Here is an 18,118-nt window from a genome sequence, read left to right as displayed (position 1 = left end):
AACAACATCAACAACAACGCTACTCACCAGACACCAGGCAACTCAGCACTAGCAGCAACTAGCCACTCCGCACACGCCACAACGCTAACTACGGCCGGCAGCACACCTTCCGACACATCAGACACAGAAGTGCTGGAAGCTGAGTGTTGCCTGCCATAATAAGGCTGTTGTAGTCTACTGGTCGCCTCCTAGTCGCGACCTCGTGAGCAACGTAAAATTGCCTCTGCTACTCGAAGCCTGAAGGCCAACTACACAACCTCTGCTGAAAATAAAACAAAAATTTTAAATATAAATAATTAACAACTACTACTACTTACCTTACATTAATAAAAATGTATACTTATAGTATAAGTTTTGACCAGTTAGAGCCAAAATTGTGGCGCCAACAAATTCAATTATAATGTCCACGATATCGATTGAATAAAGATGCTCATCCCCAGCTGTGCAATTCACCACTCCTGCTGGACAGGCAGAGGTGAAATCGCGCAAATGGGATAAGCTTAGTATTAGTGCGTCTTTCATGGCCACTAAGAAAGAAAAAGGCGGCTGTAAACGCACCAAGGGCTCCCGAGCACAACGCTAGCTTCTCAGCACCAGGTCCTCTGGCTGCACTAATGTTAGTGACTCCAAATACAGCTGAAAGAAGAAGGAAGCAAAATATTAACAACAACAACAACATCAACAACAACGCTACTCACCAGACACCAGGCAACTCAGCACTAGCAGCAACTAGCCACTCCGCACACGCCACAACGCTAACTACGGCCGGCAGCACACCTTCCGACACATCAGACACAGAAGTGCTGGAAGCTGAGTGTTGCCTGCCATAATAAGGCTGTTGTAGTCTACTGGTCGCCTCCTAGTCGCGACCTCGTGAGCAACGTAAAATTGCCTCTGCTACTCGAAGCCTGAAGGCCAACTACACAACCTCTGCTGAAAATAAAACAAAAATTTTAAATATAAATAATTAACAACTACTACTACTTACCTTACATTAATAAAAATGTATACTTATAGTATAAGTTTTGACCAGTTAGAGCCAAAATTGTGGCGCCAACAAATTCAATTATAATGTCCACGATATCGATTGAATAAAGATGCTCATCCCCAGCTGTGCAATTCACCACTCCTGCTGGACAGGCAGAGGTGAAATCGCGCAAATGGGATAAGCTTAGTATTAGTGCGTCTTTCATGGCCACTAAGAAAGAAAAAAGCCACTAAGAAAGAAAAGAAAAAATAAATCGTTAAAAACAGAGACAGCGAGTAGGTAAATCCTCGCCCTACGCGCGAGTAAACAAGTATAGCATCAACTACAGATGCAGTGATTAAGTGTCAAAGTTATAAGTTTTGTGAAATAGAAAAACCCGCACGTGGTAATAAATTACGCCATTAAGGCGAGTGGCTCTCACGCCTTGCCTCTCTCATCTTTTAAGAGAGGCAACACGCATAGTGTCATTAAGCAATCTATCGATAGGACGATACTAAGTGATCACGCTGTTAAGTGCACGCTGCTAATAACATCAAACTGCTAATAACTAGCATAAACATCCCTCTACAATCTTTCTGCCAACGCACTGCCAATTAACATCATCTAAACTTGAGAGTGCAAATAACATATCTCATCAAATCGCGCGTACTCAACACTAGTACGACTTAACATCACTCAACAATACCTCCAAATCATAAGCCGCTGAATTAAAAGAAAATGAATCCAGCCACCATTACAGTGGATGACGACCAAATGGACGACGACATAGACGTTGAAATGCTAGAATCAACACAGGAATTGTGGAAATTCCCCAAGCCGACGTCAAATAACTCTGAGATTACCTCACAGCAGCCGAGCACATCCAGTGCAGCTGCTGCTGCTAATGCCAACAAAGCTGTTCCAACAGCTGCCACCAAACAGCAGACGCTGTACGATTTGATGAACCAACACGAGACGCTTAAGCAAAAACTGCAAACGCCAAAAAGAGCCAGCAAGAGGCTGACGAAGGAAAAACCCGTTGCTAGCCAAAAGAAAAAGACACCAAACCCCGAGTCCGGTGCTACTGAAACTCCCGCCGACAATCAAGCTCGCACTCCAAGTAACCGCTTCAGGTCGCTGGCAGAAGAACTCGAGATGAACATCTCGGATATTGACGACAGTGAAGAGGACGACTCGATCGGACAATTAGCACCCACTAGCAATGCTGCTAAAGCCACTACAGCCGCCGAAGCTGCAGACGTGACCACGTCTAACGCTGCTGCAGCTCCAAATACAGCTGCTGCTCCTGCTCCCACAGGCTCAAGAGCTGCCAAATTCTCTCGAACGGCAAAACCAAAACCGATTCTTATTCCCGAAGTCAACGACATTATGCCGATCATAGAGGGAATCAACAACGTCATTGGAGATAACTATGTCACTAAACCCACGGCTAAGCAGGGACTGAGAATTCAGTGTAACGATGTCGACTCGTACCGTAAGTTGGTACACCATTTTCAAGAAAACCAGATACAATGCCACACTTACCAGCTTGAGCACGAGCGCGGATTCAGGGCAGTTATTCGATACCTCCACAAATCCACGCCAATGGATTGGATCCGCACCAGGCTGGCTGACCTTGGCTTTAAAGTGCGCTACCTAGATGTAATCAAGAAGCGCTACACCAGGGAACCATTGGACCTCTTCGAAGTTGAGTTCGAGCAAGCCGAAAACATACTTGACGTGCTAAAACTTAATAAGCTGGGCAACCAACAAATTGTCGTAGAACGTCCGCTGCGCTCAACAGAAGTAGCCCAGTGCCATAGATGTCAGCAATTCGGGCACACAAAAAACTACTGCCGCCGGCCTTTTGTGTGTGTCAAGTGCGCTGGAGCCCACCAATCCACAGCCTGCCTAAAAGAAGCTGGTGAGAAACCAAAATGCGCAAACTGTAAGGGCCAGCACGCAGCCAGCTACCGAGGATGCCAGATATACAAAAACGCCTGCAAAACTAAAGAACCCCAGAGCATTGCCCGTGCTAACCATATACTTAACGAACTGGGCATTCCACAAATCCATTCCAGTCGCCAACAACAGCGCCTACCACAAGCGCAGCAGCAAATCCACCAGCAGCACCAAACTGCGCAAAATACTCCAGCTCCTATACAAAAGCTACTAGCTGCGCCCAGGATTACTCCGAGCCAGCAGCCTCAACAAACGGAGCACCATATAAACAGAGCAGCCTTCTCCAGCTATGCGGCAGCAGCTAAAAACACGCTCCAACAAAGGGATCCCAGGCAACGCCTAGCCAGACGAGAACAGGCACTGCCTGAGCCACTCTCTGCTGACCAAAACAATCCGACGCCACTGAAACGGCCAGCTCTTAGAAGCCGAAGTCGCAGTGTTCAGCGCAGTACCCAAAGTCTAATACAGAACCATGTGAACGACAATCTTATCCAGAAGCTAGACACATTAACAGCCATTATCATTGAGGACCGAGAGCAACGAATGACCGCCAACGCACCATCAGGCTTCGCTAAGCTCGAACGCAAGATTGACCAACTAATGGACGTCCTCATCACAGTGGTCTCCAGCCTCCAGCCCAGGCAGCAAGCCAATGGCGCTCACAATGCTTAGACATCCACCCACTACTAATACAGCCCCAACAGCAACTCCAAACGATAATACCCTTTTAAAAATCATCTCTTGGAATGCCGCTGGGCTCACAAACAAACTGCACGAAATGAAAACATTTATTAAAGAACACAATGTGGACATTATGCTGGTTACCGAAACTCACCTGTTGGACACTGACTCAATCAACGTCAACGGATATGATATGTACACAGTCAATCATCCTTCAAATCGCAGGCGCGGGGGTGCCGCAACACTTATAAAACGCTCGATCCGACACATGGCTCTGCCGTCCATAGCCTCACCACGGATACAATGCTCCAACGTTGCTGTTGCCCTCCAAGACGGCTCCTCAATAAACATCTCCGCAGTGTACCTCCCGCCGCTCAACGAATGGTCAACTGACGACTTCCACAATCTGCTAAATGGACTAGGAGAAAAGTTTTTGATAGCCGGCGATTGGAACGCCAAAAGCCGCTGGTGGGGCAACGCCCGTTCCTGCAGGAGAGGCACTGCACTTCTGCAATGTATACAGCAGAACCGCTACAACATTTTAGCCACCGGATCGCCAACGCACTTTCCATACAACACGAGACACTCTCCATCGGCCATCGATTTCGCTGTATACGCAGGGATCCGTCACAACCTGCTGAACGTCTGCTCCACGTACGATCTGGGCTCTGATCACCTCCCTCTTAAAATAGAAATACTCGGCTCTGTACCAATAACGCACTCCAAATGCCATATTCTTCCGTTGAACGCCAACATCAAAAAGTTTCAGGCACGGCTTAACGAACACATCCACCTCGACACCGAAATACAGTCAGGTGCGGACATAGATGACTGTGTACTAATATTCGAGAAAAACGTACAAGAAGCTGCCAACTATGCATCCAAACACCTCCAAACGCGGTTGTACAATGCCAGGGCCCACTACACTACAATCAACAGACAGATTTCAATGATGATCGAAGCTAAACGAATAATTAAAAGGCAAATAACTACAACGCGAGATCCACTCATCAGAGTAATATATAACCATCTCACGAACCGCATTCGAAAAGCACTAAAATCTGCTGAAGAGAGTAAAATGAACAGACTCTTACAATCCATGGACCCAGACAACAGGTACAACATGCAAAAACTATGGCGTATAACCAGCAATATTAAGAGGCAACCCATCCCCAATCTGCCAGTCAAGAAGTACGACAATACTACAGGCAGCAGTAGTGACCTATGGTGCAAGTCCACCGAGGAGAAGGCGGAGGCCTTCGGCCTGCATCTTGAAAACAGATTTACGCCAATCCTCACTGCATCGGCAGCTGATAGACGATATATTGAAGAGCAAACACAGCCCACTCTACCAACAAGAGCGGCCTCCTTCAGACAAATTTCTCTTGCCGAGGTCCAAAACGAAATTAAGCACCTAAAACAAAAGAAATCACCTGGAATAGACAACATCGATAATCGTACAATCAAACTGCTCCCGCAGTCAGCTGTGCAATACATCACAACGCTCTTCAATAAAATCCTTCAGTTCGGCCACTTCCCAAACAGATGGAAGCAAGCGGTAATCAAAATGATTCCGAAGCCCGGTAAACCACCTGCGCTGCTATCATCGTACAGACCTATTAGTCTTTTGTCGGGAATCTCAAAAATATTCGAGGCACTTCTGCTCAAACGGCTGTTCGAGGTTGATGACTTTGCAAACGCCCTCCCCGCCCACCAATTTGGTTTTCGAAAGGCACACGCAGCGGAACAGCAGCTAGGCAGAGTCACACAGTTCATCCTCAGAGCACTCGAGAACGGCTGCTACTGCTCGGCCGTATATCTTGACGTCCAAGAAGCGTTCGACCGTGTATGGCACGACGGCCTCTACTACAAACTGAGTAAAGTTTTACCAGATTCCTTATACAGATTGATTCGAGGTTACTTATCTCAAAGAACATTCACAGTCGAATGCAGCGGCGGTGTACGCTCTGGCAACAAACTCATCCGGGCTGGCGTTCCTCAGGGCAGCGTTCTGGGACCAGTTTTGTACAGCATCTACTCATCCGACATGCCGGTACCGCAAACTCAAACTGGTGATGGTCAGAAGGGGATGCTCCTGGCGACCTACGCCGACGACACGACAATCATGTCGGCACACAGATCAGACAGAGTTGCCATAATCACAATGAACAATTACCTGAATAGATTCTCTTCATGGGCCAAGAAGTGGTGCATACAAATCAACACCTCGAAAACAGCGCACGTGCTCCACACGCTGCGACGCACTGAATCGGCGCCTACGCCAATCCTGGAAGGCCACATACTCGCCAACAAACAAATGCACACATACCTGGGTGTATGTCTCGACGCTAAACTGCAGCTAAGCTCCCAAGTATCGGCAACAGTCTCCAAACTTAAGTCGAGGATCAAAAAGCTGCACTGGCTACTAAATAGCAACAGCAAACTGCCGCTTAAAACAAAGATTATCCTCTACAGGCAATTGATAGCACCAATATGGCAGTACACATTACCTGTCTGGGGCCCACTAGTCAGCCAGACGCACTTTGACAAGCTGCAGACTATTCAGAACAAAGTACTCAGACTAATAACAGGCGCTCCGTGGTATGTTAGCAATCGCACTCTGCACGCAGATTTGCGTATCCCATTAATCGAAAAAGTATATAGTAGTGCCTGCTCCAAATACACGAAGAGATTGTTAACACACTGTAATGCCGAGGCCAGGAAGTTGGCACTTTACCCGTACGTTCCGCAGCGACTAGCACGTCCAAGATATCTGCAAATGATAGACAGATGCCTGCCGCCACAAGAACGGCCTCCACCGCAGCAACCAGAGGCATCACCGCCGCGCGCTTATTTGCCCATGTTTGGACCACTCACTTTAAGGCAACACTTGCTTTATGGGCGCAGTGAAAGGCCCAGATTAACGCATCATCAGATTGCGGAACAACGCAGATTGGAACTGCAACGATACAGAGAGCAGGTGGCCCTCAGACGTGCGCGTATACTAAACGCAGCCCAAACTTCAGACAACGTGCTTTCTCCGGCTGTAACTGCAACAAATTCCAATTTAGACAACAACAGTACATTGCTTGTCTCGGGTATACTTGCAATTATCGACTTAACTGTTGACCAACTGCCATTAAGCGCTTCTGTCGAAGACTCGCAAATTCCCCAGCAAATTCGTCCCGAACATCTGGACCCTGATCCACTGATATTGCCACCGAGCCCAAATGAGCCTGGAAATAGAGAAAGGGCACTGATTAACACAGTTCAACACTATAACAACAACACCAACTACAGCACTGTGAGTGTCCTTCCCGGCCGCCATGGCCTGACGGCGGACAGCCAAAGCACAACTGCCATATTGCCGCCTGCGGCGACTGGTACGCCGACTGTGCACGATCCGGATGACGGAGTTACAGACAGGGACTCCTCGGCTCCCCAAATTGATGAGATCGACCACGCTCTGTGGTCCATGGCACTGCCAGCCACAAGCTCTAATGCTGGAAACATCATCGCTCAGACACTGCCGAGTTCCGTGGCAGCGGCAACGCCAGTGGCACAGAGTATGCTTCAGACAGGCCAGGCTGATGCCGAACAAACATCACCAGCCATTGTGCCACCTGCGGCAGGCTCCACAGCCGCTGCTGACAGGCACACAATTGCAACGACTGTTAACTCGAGTCCATCTGCAGTCAGCGATGAACTGGCTACTACACTGGACAGGTCGCCGCATGCTGTGGCAGATTCGCCTGGCCTGGCGGTGGCCACACTAACTTCACCAGCCATCTTGCCACGTGCGGCTGTAAACGCACCAAAGGCTCCCGAGCACAACGCCAGCTTCTCAGCACCAGGCCCTCTGGCTGCACTAATGCTTGTGACTCCAAATACATCTGGAAGAAGAAGGAAGCAAGACATTAATACAGCTCCAACACACAAGACAGGCACAGCTCACACAACCATCGAAGACCGCTGCTCTATGGAGACCGATCAGGCACCGTCAGTACTAGCGACACTCGCAGTCAACAAGGCACCCCCCGCTGTTGGACAGCAGGCAGGCCAGGCTGAGGCCGAACAAACATTAACAGCCATTGCGCCACCTGCGGCAGGCTCCACAACCGCTGCTGATAGGCACACAGTTGCAACGATTGTTAACTCGAGTCCATCTGCAGTCAGCGATGAACTGGCTTCTACACTGGACAGGTCGCCGCATGCAGTGGCAGAGTCGCCTGGCCTGTCGGTGGCCACACTTACTTCACCAGCCATCTTGCCACGTGCGGCTGTAAACGCTCCAAAGGCTCCCGAGCACAACGCCAGTTTCTCAGCACCAGGTCCTCTGGCTACACTAATATCTGTGACTCCAAATACATCTGAAAGAAGAAGGAAGCAAGACATTAATACAGCTCCGGCACGCAAGGCAGGCACAGCTTACACAACCATCGAAGACCGCTGCTTGATGGAGACCGATCAGGCACCGTCAGTACTAGCGACACTCGCAGTCAACAATGCACCCCCCGCTGTTGGACAGCAGGCAGGCCAGGTAGAGGCCGAACAAACATTAACAGCCATTGCGCAACCTGCGGCAGGCTCCACAGCCGCTGCTGATAGGCACACAATTGCAACGATTGTTAACTCGAGTCCATCTGCAGTCAGCGATGAACTGGCTTCTACACTGGACAGGTCGCCGCATGCTGTGGCAGATTCGCCTGGCCTGGCGGTGGCCACACTAACTTCACCAGCCATCTTGCCACGTGCGGCTGTAAACGCACCAAAGGCTCCCGAGCACAACGCCAGCTTCTCAGCACCAGGCCCTCTGGCTGCACTAATGCTTGTGACTCCAAATACATCTGGAAGAAGAAGGAAGCAAGACATTAATACAGCTCCAACACACAAGACAGGCACAGCTCACACAACCATCGAAGACCGCTGCTCAATGGAGACCGATCAGGCACCGTCAGTACTAGCGACACTCGCAGTCAACAAGGCACCCCCCGCTGTTGGACAGCAGGCAGGCCAGGCTGAGGCCGAACAAACATTAACAGCCATTGCGCCACCTGCGGCAGGCTCCACAACCGCTGCTGATAGGCACACAGTTGCAACGATTGTTAACTCGAGTCCATCTGCAGTCAGCGATGAACTGGCTTCTACACTGGACAGGTCGCCGCATGCAGTGGCAGAGTCGCCTGGCCTGTCGGTGGCCACACTTACTTCACCAGCCATCTTGCCACGTGCGGCTGTAAACGCTCCAAAGGCTCCCGAGCACAACGCCAGTTTCTCAGTACCAGGTCCTCTGGCTGCACTAATATCTGTGACTCCAAATACATCTGAAAGAAGAAGGAAGCAAGACATTAATACAGCTCCGGCACGCAAGGCAGGCACAGCTTACACAACCATCGAAGACCGCTGCTTGATGGAGACCGATCAGGCACCGTCAGTACTAGCGACACTCGCAGTCAACAATGCACCCCCCGCTGTTGGACAGCAGGCAGGCCAGGTAGAGGCCGAACAAACATCAACAGCCATTGCGCAACCTGCGGCAGGCTCCACAGCCGCTGCTGATAGGCACACAATTGCAACGATTGTTAACTCGAGTCCATCTGCAGTCAGCGATGAACTGGCTTCTACACTGGTCAGGTCGCCGCATGCAGTGGCAGAGTCGCCTGGCCTGGCGGTGGCCACACTTACTTCACCAGCCACCTTGCCACGTGCGGCTGTAAACGCCCCAAAGGCTCCCGAGCACAACGCCAGCTTCTCAGCACCAGGTCCTCTGGCTGCACTAATATCTGTGACTCCAAATACATCTGAAAGAAGAAGGAAGCAAGACATTAATACAGCTCCGACACACAAGACAGGCACAGCTCACACAACCATCGAAGACCGCTGCTCGATGGAGACCGATCAGGCACCGTCAGTAATAGCGACACTCGCAGTCAGCAAGACACTCCCCGCTGTTGGACAGCAGGCAGGCCAGGCTGAGGCCGAACAAACATTACCAGCCAATGCGCCACCTGCGGCAGGCTCCACAGCCGCTGCTGCTAGGCACACAATTGTAACGACTGTTAACACGAGTCCATCTGCAATCAGCGAAGAACGGGCTTCTACTCTGGACAGGTCGCCGCATGCTGAGGCAGAGTCGCCTGGACTGGCGGTGGCCACACTAACTAAACCAGCCATCTTGCCACGGGCGGCTGTAAACGCACCAAGGGCTCCCGAGCACAACGCTAGCTTCTCAGCACCAGGTCCTCTGGCTGCACTAATGTTAGTGACTCCAAATACAGCTGAAAGAAGAAGGAAGCAAAATATTAACAACAACAACAACATCAACAACAACGCTACTCACCAGACACCAGGCAACTCAGCACTAGCAGCAACTAGCCACTCCGCACACGCCACAACGCTAACTACGGCCGGCAGCACACCTTCCGACACATCAGACACAGAAGTGCTGGAAGCTGAGTGTTGCCTGCCATAATAAGGCTGTTGTAGTCTACTGGTCGCCTCCTAGTCGCGACCTCGTGAGCAACGTAAAATTGCCTCTGCTACTCGAAGCCTGAAGGCCAACTACACAACCTCTGCTGAAAATAAAACAAAAATTTTAAATATAAATAATTAACAACTACTACTACTTACCTTACATTAATAAAAATGTATACTTATAGTATAAGTTTTGACCAGTTAGAGCCAAAATTGTGGCGCCAACAAATTCAATTATAATGTCCACGATATCGATTGAATAAAGATGCTCATCCCCAGCTGTGCAATTCACCACTCCTGCTGGACAGGCAGAGGTGAAATCGCGCAAATGGGATAAGCTTAGTATTAGTGCGTCTTTCATGGCCACTAAGAAAGAAAAAAAAAAACCTTGCCACGTGCGGCTGTAAACGCCCCAAAGGCTCCCGAGCACAACGCCAGCTTCTCAGCACCAGGTCCTCTGGCTGCACTAATATCTGTGACTCCAAATACATCTGAAAGAAGAAGGAAGCAAGACATTAATACAGCTCCGACACACAAGACAGGCACAGCTCACACAACCATCGAAGACCGCTGCTCGATGGAGACCGATCAGGCACCGTCAGTAATAGCGACACTCGCAGTCAGCAAGACACTCCCCGCTGTTGGACAGCAGGCAGGCCAGGCTGAGGCCGAACAAACATTACCAGCCAATGCGCCACCTGCGGCAGGCTCCACAGCCGCTGCTGCTAGGCACACAATTGTAACGACTGTTAACACGAGTCCATCTGCAATCAGCGAAGAACGGGCTTCTACTCTGGACAGGTCGCCGCATGCTGAGGCAGAGTCGCCTGGACTGGCGGTGGCCACACTAACTAAACCAGCCATCTTGCCACGGGCGGCTGTAAACGCACCAAGGGCTCCCGAGCACAACGCTAGCTTCTCAGCACCAGGTCCTCTGGCTGCACTAATGTTAGTGACTCCAAATACAGCTGAAAGAAGAAGGAAGCAAAATATTAACAACAACAACAACATCAACAACAACGCTACTCACCAGACACCAGGCAACTCAGCACTAGCAGCAACTAGCCACTCCGCACACGCCACAACGCTAACTACGGCCGGCAGCACACCTTCCGACACATCAGACACAGAAGTGCTGGAAGCTGAGTGTTGCCTGCCATAATAAGGCTGTTGTAGTCTACTGGTCGCCTCCTAGTCGCGACCTCGTGAGCAACGTAAAATTGCCTCTGCTACTCGAAGCCTGAAGGCCAACTACACAACCTCTGCTGAAAATAAAACAAAAATTTTAAATATAAATAATTAACAACTACTACTACTTACCTTACATTAATAAAAATGTATACTTATAGTATAAGTTTTGACCAGTTAGAGCCAAAATTGTGGCGCCAACAAATTCAATTATAATGTCCACGATATCGATTGAATAAAGATGCTCATCCCCAGCTGTGCAATTCACCACTCCTGCTGGACAGGCAGAGGTGAAATCGCGCAAATGGGATAAGCTTAGTATTAGTGCGTCTTTCATGGCCACTAAGAAAGAAAAAAAAAATTAACTCGAGTCCATCTGCAGTCAGCGATGAACTGGCTTCTACACTGGACAGGTCGCCGCATGCAGTGGCAGAGTCGCCTGGCCTGTCGGTGGCCACACTTACTTCACCAGCCATCTTGCCACGTGCGGCTGTAAACGCTCCAAAGGCTCCCGAGCACAACGCCAGTTTCTCAGCACCAGGTCCTCTGGCTACACTAATATCTGTGACTCCAAATACATCTGAAAGAAGAAGGAAGCAAGACATTAATACAGCTCCGGCACGCAAGGCAGGCACAGCTTACACAACCATCGAAGACCGCTGCTTGATGGAGACCGATCAGGCACCGTCAGTACTAGCGACACTCGCAGTCAACAATGCACCCCCCGCTGTTGGACAGCAGGCAGGCCAGGTAGAGGCCGAACAAACATTAACAGCCATTGCGCAACCTGCGGCAGGCTCCACAGCCGCTGCTGATAGGCACACAATTGCAACGATTGTTAACTCGAGTCCATCTGCAGTCAGCGATGAACTGGCTTCTACACTGGACAGGTCGCCGCATGCTGTGGCAGATTCGCCTGGCCTGGCGGTGGCCACACTAACTTCACCAGCCATCTTGCCACGTGCGGCTGTAAACGCACCAAAGGCTCCCGAGCACAACGCCAGCTTCTCAGCACCAGGCCCTCTGGCTGCACTAATGCTTGTGACTCCAAATACATCTGGAAGAAGAAGGAAGCAAGACATTAATACAGCTCCAACACACAAGACAGGCACAGCTCACACAACCATCGAAGACCGCTGCTCAATGGAGACCGATCAGGCACCGTCAGTACTAGCGACACTCGCAGTCAACAAGGCACCCCCCGCTGTTGGACAGCAGGCAGGCCAGGCTGAGGCCGAACAAACATTAACAGCCATTGCGCCACCTGCGGCAGGCTCCACAACCGCTGCTGATAGGCACACAGTTGCAACGATTGTTAACTCGAGTCCATCTGCAGTCAGCGATGAACTGGCTTCTACACTGGACAGGTCGCCGCATGCAGTGGCAGAGTCGCCTGGCCTGTCGGTGGCCACACTTACTTCACCAGCCATCTTGCCACGTGCGGCTGTAAACGCTCCAAAGGCTCCCGAGCACAACGCCAGTTTCTCAGTACCAGGTCCTCTGGCTGCACTAATATCTGTGACTCCAAATACATCTGAAAGAAGAAGGAAGCAAGACATTAATACAGCTCCGGCACGCAAGGCAGGCACAGCTTACACAACCATCGAAGACCGCTGCTTGATGGAGACCGATCAGGCACCGTCAGTACTAGCGACACTCGCAGTCAACAATGCACCCCCCGCTGTTGGACAGCAGGCAGGCCAGGTAGAGGCCGAACAAACATCAACAGCCATTGCGCAACCTGCGGCAGGCTCCACAGCCGCTGCTGATAGGCACACAATTGCAACGATTGTTAACTCGAGTCCATCTGCAGTCAGCGATGAACTGGCTTCTACACTGGTCAGGTCGCCGCATGCAGTGGCAGAGTCGCCTGGCCTGGCGGTGGCCACACTTACTTCACCAGCCACCTTGCCACGTGCGGCTGTAAACGCCCCAAAGGCTCCCGAGCACAACGCCAGCTTCTCAGCACCAGGTCCTCTGGCTGCACTAATATCTGTGACTCCAAATACATCTGAAAGAAGAAGGAAGCAAGACATTAATACAGCTCCGACACACAAGACAGGCACAGCTCACACAACCATCGAAGACCGCTGCTCGATGGAGACCGATCAGGCACCGTCAGTAATAGCGACACTCGCAGTCAGCAAGACACTCCCCGCTGTTGGACAGCAGGCAGGCCAGGCTGAGGCCGAACAAACATTACCAGCCAATGCGCCACCTGCGGCAGGCTCCACAGCCGCTGCTGCTAGGCACACAATTGTAACGACTGTTAACACGAGTCCATCTGCAATCAGCGAAGAACGGGCTTCTACTCTGGACAGGTCGCCGCATGCTGAGGCAGAGTCGCCTGGACTGGCGGTGGCCACACTAACTAAACCAGCCATCTTGCCACGGGCGGCTGTAAACGCACCAAGGGCTCCCGAGCACAACGCTAGCTTCTCAGCACCAGGTCCTCTGGCTGCACTAATGTTAGTGACTCCAAATACAGCTGAAAGAAGAAGGAAGCAAAATATTAACAACAACAACAACATCAACAACAACGCTACTCACCAGACACCAGGCAACTCAGCACTAGCAGCAACTAGCCACTCCGCACACGCCACAACGCTAACTACGGCCGGCAGCACACCTTCCGACACATCAGACACAGAAGTGCTGGAAGCTGAGTGTTGCCTGCCATAATAAGGCTGTTGTAGTCTACTGGTCGCCTCCTAGTCGCGACCTCGTGAGCAACGTAAAATTGCCTCTGCTACTCGAAGCCTGAAGGCCAACTACACAACCTCTGCTGAAAATAAAACAAAAATTTTAAATATAAATAATTAACAACTACTACTACTTACCTTACATTAATAAAAATGTATACTTATAGTATAAGTTTTGACCAGTTAGAGCCAAAATTGTGGCGCCAACAAATTCAATTATAATGTCCACGATATCGATTGAATAAAGATGCTCATCCCCAGCTGTGCAATTCACCACTCCTGCTGGACAGGCAGAGGTGAAATCGCGCAAATGGGATAAGCTTAGTATTAGTGCGTCTTTCATGGCCACTAAGAAAGAAAAAAATCCCCAGCAAATTCGTCCCGAACATCTGGACCCTGATCCACTGATATTGCCACCGAGCCCAAATGAGCCTGGAAATAGAGAAAGGGCACTGATTAACACAGTTCAACACTATAACAACAACACCAACTACAGCACTGTGAGTGTCCTTCCCGGCCGCCATGGCCTGACGGCGGACAGCCAAAGCACAACTGCCATATTGCCGCCTGCGGCGACTGGTACGCCGACTGTGCACGATCCGGATGACGGAGTTACAGACAGGGACTCCTCGGCTCCCCAAATTGATGAGATCGACCACGCTCTGTGGTCCATGGCACTGCCAGCCACAAGCTCTAATGCTGGAAACATCATCGCTCAGACACTGCCGAGTTCCGTGGCAGCGGCAACGCCAGTGGCACAGAGTATGCTTCAGACAGGCCAGGCTGATGCCGAACAAACATCACCAGCCATTGTGCCACCTGCGGCAGGCTCCACAGCCGCTGCTGACAGGCACACAATTGCAACGACTGTTAACTCGAGTCCATCTGCAGTCAGCGATGAACTGGCTACTACACTGGACAGGTCGCCGCATGCTGTGGCAGATTCGCCTGGCCTGGCGGTGGCCACACTAACTTCACCAGCCATCTTGCCACGTGCGGCTGTAAACGCACCAAAGGCTCCCGAGCACAACGCCAGCTTCTCAGCACCAGGCCCTCTGGCTGCACTAATGCTTGTGACTCCAAATACATCTGGAAGAAGAAGGAAGCAAGACATTAATACAGCTCCAACACACAAGACAGGCACAGCTCACACAACCATCGAAGACCGCTGCTCTATGGAGACCGATCAGGCACCGTCAGTACTAGCGACACTCGCAGTCAACAAGGCACCCCCCGCTGTTGGACAGCAGGCAGGCCAGGCTGAGGCCGAACAAACATTAACAGCCATTGCGCCACCTGCGGCAGGCTCCACAACCGCTGCTGATAGGCACACAGTTGCAACGATTGTTAACTCGAGTCCATCTGCAGTCAGCGATGAACTGGCTTCTACACTGGACAGGTCGCCGCATGCAGTGGCAGAGTCGCCTGGCCTGTCGGTGGCCACACTTACTTCACCAGCCATCTTGCCACGTGCGGCTGTAAACGCTCCAAAGGCTCCCGAGCACAACGCCAGTTTCTCAGCACCAGGTCCTCTGGCTACACTAATATCTGTGACTCCAAATACATCTGAAAGAAGAAGGAAGCAAGACATTAATACAGCTCCGGCACGCAAGGCAGGCACAGCTTACACAACCATCGAAGACCGCTGCTTGATGGAGACCGATCAGGCACCGTCAGTACTAGCGACACTCGCAGTCAACAATGCACCCCCCGCTGTTGGACAGCAGGCAGGCCAGGTAGAGGCCGAACAAACATTAACAGCCATTGCGCAACCTGCGGCAGGCTCCACAGCCGCTGCTGATAGGCACACAATTGCAACGATTGTTAACTCGAGTCCATCTGCAGTCAGCGATGAACTGGCTTCTACACTGGACAGGTCGCCGCATGCTGTGGCAGATTCGCCTGGCCTGGCGGTGGCCACACTAACTTCACCAGCCATCTTGCCACGTGCGGCTGTAAACGCACCAAAGGCTCCCGAGCACAACGCCAGCTTCTCAGCACCAGGCCCTCTGGCTGCACTAATGCTTGTGACTCCAAATACATCTGGAAGAAGAAGGAAGCAAGACATTAATACAGCTCCAACACACAAGACAGGCACAGCTCACACAACCATCGAAGACCGCTGCTCAATGGAGACCGATCAGGCACCGTCAGTACTAGCGACACTCGCAGTCAACAAGGCACCCCCCGCTGTTGGACAGCAGGCAGGCCAGGCTGAGGCCGAACAAACATTAACAGCCATTGCGCCACCTGCGGCAGGCTCCACAACCGCTGCTGATAGGCACACAGTTGCAACGATTGTTAACTCGAGTCCATCTGCAGTCAGCGATGAACTGGCTTCTACACTGGACAGGTCGCCGCATGCAGTGGCAGAGTCGCCTGGCCTGTCGGTGGCCACACTTACTTCACCAGCCATCTTGCCACGTGCGGCTGTAAACGCTCCAAAGGCTCCCGAGCACAACGCCAGTTTCTCAGTACCAGGTCCTCTGGCTGCACTAATATCTGTGACTCCAAATACATCTGAAAGAAGAAGGAAGCAAGACATTAATACAGCTCCGGCACGCAAGGCAGGCACAGCTTACACAACCATCGAAGACCGCTGCTTGATGGAGACCGATCAGGCACCGTCAGTACTAGCGACACTCGCAGTCAACAATGCACCCCCCGCTGTTGGACAGCAGGCAGGCCAGGTAGAGGCCGAACAAACATCAACAGCCATTGCGCAACCTGCGGCAGGCTCCACAGCCGCTGCTGATAGGCACACAATTGCAACGATTGTTAACTCGAGTCCATCTGCAGTCAGCGATGAACTGGCTTCTACACTGGTCAGGTCGCCGCATGCAGTGGCAGAGTCGCCTGGCCTGGCGGTGGCCACACTTACTTCACCAGCCACCTTGCCACGTGCGGCTGTAAACGCCCCAAAGGCTCCCGAGCACAACGCCAGCTTCTCAGCACCAGGTCCTCTGGCTGCACTAATATCTGTGACTCCAAATACATCTGAAAGAAGAAGGAAGCAAGACATTAATACAGCTCCGACACACAAGACAGGCACAGCTCACACAACCATCGAAGACCGCTGCTCGATGGAGACCGATCAGGCACCGTCAGTAATAGCGACACTCGCAGTCAGCAAGACACTCCCCGCTGTTGGACAGCAGGCAGGCCAGGCTGAGGCCGAACAAACATTACCAGCCAATGCGCCACCTGCGGCAGGCTCCACAGCCGCTGCTGCTAGGCACACAATTGTAACGACTGTTAACACGAGTCCATCTGCAATCAGCGAAGAACGGGCTTCTACTCTGGACAGGTCGCCGCATGCTGAGGCAGAGTCGCCTGGACTGGCGGTGGCCACACTAACTAAACCAGCCATCTTGCCACGGGCGGCTGTAAACGCACCAAGGGCTCCCGAGCACAACGCTAGCTTCTCAGCACCAGGTCCTCTGGCTGCACTAATGTTAGTGACTCCAAATACAGCTGAAAGAAGAAGGAAGCAAAATATTAACAACAACAACAACATCAACAACAACGCTACTCACCAGACACCAGGCAACTCAGCACTAGCAGCAACTAGCCACTCCGCACACGCCACAACGCTAACTACGGCCGGCAGCACACCTTCCGACACATCAGACACAGAAGTGCTGGAAGCTGAGTGTTGCCTGCCATAATAAGGCTGTTGTAGTCTACTGGTCGCCTCCTAGTCGCGACCTCGTGAGCAACGTAAAATTGCCTCTGCTACTCGAAGCCTGAAGGCCAACTACACAACCTCTGCTGAAAATAAAACAAAAATTTTAAATATAAATAATTAACAACTACTACTACTTACCTTACATTAATAAAAATGTATACTTATAGTATAAGTTTTGACCAGTTAGAGCCAAAATTGTGGCGCCAACAAATTCAATTATAATGTCCACGATATCGATTGAATAAAGATGCTCATCCCCAGCTGTGCAATTCACCACTCCTGCTGGACAGGCAGAGGTGAAATCGCGCAAATGGGATAAGCTTAGTATTAGTGCGTCTTTCATGGCCACTAAGAAAGAAAAAAATTATAAGTTTTGTGAAATAGAAAAACCCGCACGTGGTAATAAATTACGCCATTAAGGCGAGTGGCTCTCACGCCTTGCCTCTCTCATCTTTT

At 51.1% G+C, this 18,118-nt stretch overlaps 1 protein-coding gene across 1 annotated transcript; it reads left to right on the top strand.

The window, feature by feature from the left end:
* Positions 1 to 1,705: 1,705 nt before the first annotated feature.
* Positions 1,706 to 17,642, top strand: LOC115769116 (mucin-12-like). The gene is made up of 3 exons (XM_030713821.1): positions 1,706 to 2,235; positions 6,755 to 9,868; positions 14,471 to 17,642. The coding sequence occupies exons 1-3, from the start codon at positions 1,706 to 1,708 to the stop codon at positions 17,640 to 17,642; spliced, it is 6,816 nt and encodes a 2,271-aa protein (XP_030569681.1).
* Positions 17,643 to 18,118: the final 476 nt, after the last annotated feature.

This window comes from Drosophila novamexicana, unplaced genomic scaffold (genome assembly GCF_003285875.2).
Source record: "Drosophila novamexicana strain 15010-1031.04,08,12 unplaced genomic scaffold, DnovRS2.1 tig00002350-arrow-arrow-pilon, whole genome shotgun sequence".
Classification (NCBI taxonomy): Eukaryota; Metazoa; Arthropoda; class Insecta; order Diptera; family Drosophilidae; genus Drosophila; species Drosophila novamexicana.
The sequence above is the reverse complement of the archived record's forward strand: the minus strand, read 5'-3'. Positions and strand labels throughout refer to the sequence as shown.